The sequence below is a fragment of the Orycteropus afer genome, unplaced genomic scaffold, assembly GCF_000298275.1.
Source record: "Orycteropus afer afer isolate SDZICR_OR568_19922 unplaced genomic scaffold, OryAfe1.0 scaffold00296, whole genome shotgun sequence".
NCBI classification, from domain to species: domain Eukaryota; kingdom Metazoa; phylum Chordata; class Mammalia; order Tubulidentata; family Orycteropodidae; genus Orycteropus; species Orycteropus afer.
The window spans coordinates 1559588-1561789 of record NW_006921883.1 but is presented as its reverse complement, the minus strand read 5'-3'; the positions used below and the strand labels follow the sequence as shown (position 1 = coordinate 1561789).

Below are 2202 nucleotides of genomic sequence, written 5' to 3'. Positions count from 1 at the left end.
AAGTAGGATTGCCCAACCTTCCTTCCGAGGAGTGGCTGGTGGGTTTGAACCGCCTGCCTTCTGGTTAGCAGTCAAGTGCCTTAGCCACTATGCTACCAGCCTGTATAAATAGGAAGATAGTAATTGATAATATGCAGGAAATCCGATGATGCTAAGCACATACCGGCATGGAAGATGAAGCAAAAAACAAGTTTTCTGAGAAAGCAGCAACAATTCTTGTGTTGTATGCACTCTCCTGTTTGTTTTTCAGTGTTACTGAAAATGCTAACCTTTTATTTTGGTTGCTGACAATAAAGGGTTGTTTTCTGTTAAGTTAGAAAGGGAAAAACAAAACACTAAGGTTAAAAAAGGCCAATATTCAAAAACTTCACTCAATTACAAAGGAACTCCCTAATGATGATTTCAACTTACTGGCAAAATTGTTTCATAACAAACTGTCTCATATTAAAGATATACTGACAATAAATAAGTAAATGCTATTATGTTTTCTTCCCTGTTACTTTTAATTACATTGCAGTGAAAGGAACCATTCAAGTCCAAACAGTTTTATAGTCCTTATTGTTTCATTCCTCTATGGATGGCAGAAATTGAAATTCACTTTATAAAGGACTTTATTGCTTATGAATGATTCTTTTATAGAAAAGATCTCCATAAACATTCATTTAATAAAGGAATTTAGTGTGTCTTTTGTTTCTACATTGTACGCTGAGCTTTAACATGAAACCTACTGATCAGCTGGCAGCTGTTGAACATTGAGAACTAGATCAGAGATGCAAAGTCCATCATCACCACAGTCTTTATAGAAAGGAATCTACAAAACAGGAAGAAAAAAGAAAAATCACACATTAGCTCTTGGATAAATAAGGCTAGTTGCAGAAGAATATATAGAGTATGAGTCCATTTATGTAAAGTTCAAAAACATGCAAAACTAAAGTACATTTAAAAAAATAATACTGCTGTTGAGTCAGGTCTGACTCATAGTGACCCTTCCTTGGGTTTCCGAGGCGATATCACTACAGAAGTATATTGTTCAACCTTCCTTCTGGGGAGTTGCTGGTGGGTTTGAACCACCAGCCTTCTGGTTAGCAGTCAGATGCCTTAGGCACTACACCACCAGAGCTCCCAAAGTACATTTTAGGAATAACATTATGTGTATCAATGCCATAAAGAAAAGCTGGGGAATGATAAATACAAAATCCAAGAGTGATTTTCCTCAGGAGAAAAAGTGTGAAAGTGAATATAATGGCAGAAAGGGTACATAGGCATTGGTCATATTTTTTAAGTGGGTGGTGAACACAGGGGCTTGCATTATTGTTAACAATTCAATAAATAGTTCAGAAACACCTATGGTGCTCTAGGGGCTGAGAACAGAACAGTGAACAAGAAAGATAAAAACCCTTTCCTTCAGAGAATTTACATTCTAATGAACCTTTCAAATATATCATTGTACTTGATTTAGAAAGCTAAGAATTTAAGGGCTACATCTTAAGTATCTTTCCAGCACTATGTCTGTATCTATGGCACTCTGTTAGCCTGTCTAAAACTTGGAAAAGCAAACCACACTTACACTGAAGACCTTGGCTGTCTCAGAATAGGCTTCAAGTGCAGGACTAGTGCCAGGGTTCTCCAGGCTGATGTTCACACGCAGGTCCAAAGGGCTGACAACATCAGAGGGCTCCTAAATACACATACACACACAACAGAGTCAGCTCATTAGGGCACAGCAATTTTAAACTAAGCAAATGACCATTAATGTGTTTATAGTCAGCTCCCAATTACATCAAATATCCATATCTTGAATTATCAAGACATTCAATTATCAACACTTCATCTTGTCTGTCCTAGCTCTGTTTTAACATCTCTACTAAGAAAGTTGAAGAAGGTTCATTAGGAAGATCTGAAGCATCAGTTGTTAGTTGATCTCATCAGTAATGTCATTCATTATCCGTATACAAGTAATTGTCAACATTTAGGTGATACGAACAGTTCTGACATTCTTAAAAAAAAAAAAAAATGGTTGCCATCAAGTGATTCCAATCCATGTTGACCCATGTGTTATAGTCTAGAGCTGCTGTATAGGTTTTCCTGGCTGCAATCTTTATGGAAGTAGATCACCAGACCTTTCCCTGTGGTACCACTGAATGGGTTCAAATTGCCATCCTTAAGGTTAATGTTGTTGTTGTTGTTATGTGCCGTCGAGTC

General features: G+C 37.1%; 1 protein-coding gene across 1 annotated transcript in view; it reads right to left on the bottom strand.

Moving 5' to 3' along the window:
• Window positions 1–2202, bottom strand: part of ITGA2 (integrin subunit alpha 2) — a 155527-nt gene that overhangs the window by 41392 nt on the left and 111933 nt on the right. The window contains exons 17-19 of the mRNA XM_007951539.1: window positions 1568–1678; window positions 729–811; window positions 164–305 (exon numbers count right to left, since the gene is read on the bottom strand). Of these exons, the coding sequence (XP_007949730.1) occupies window positions 164–305; window positions 729–811; window positions 1568–1678 (336 nt within the window). The remainder of the gene's footprint in view (window positions 1–163; window positions 306–728; window positions 812–1567; window positions 1679–2202) is intronic.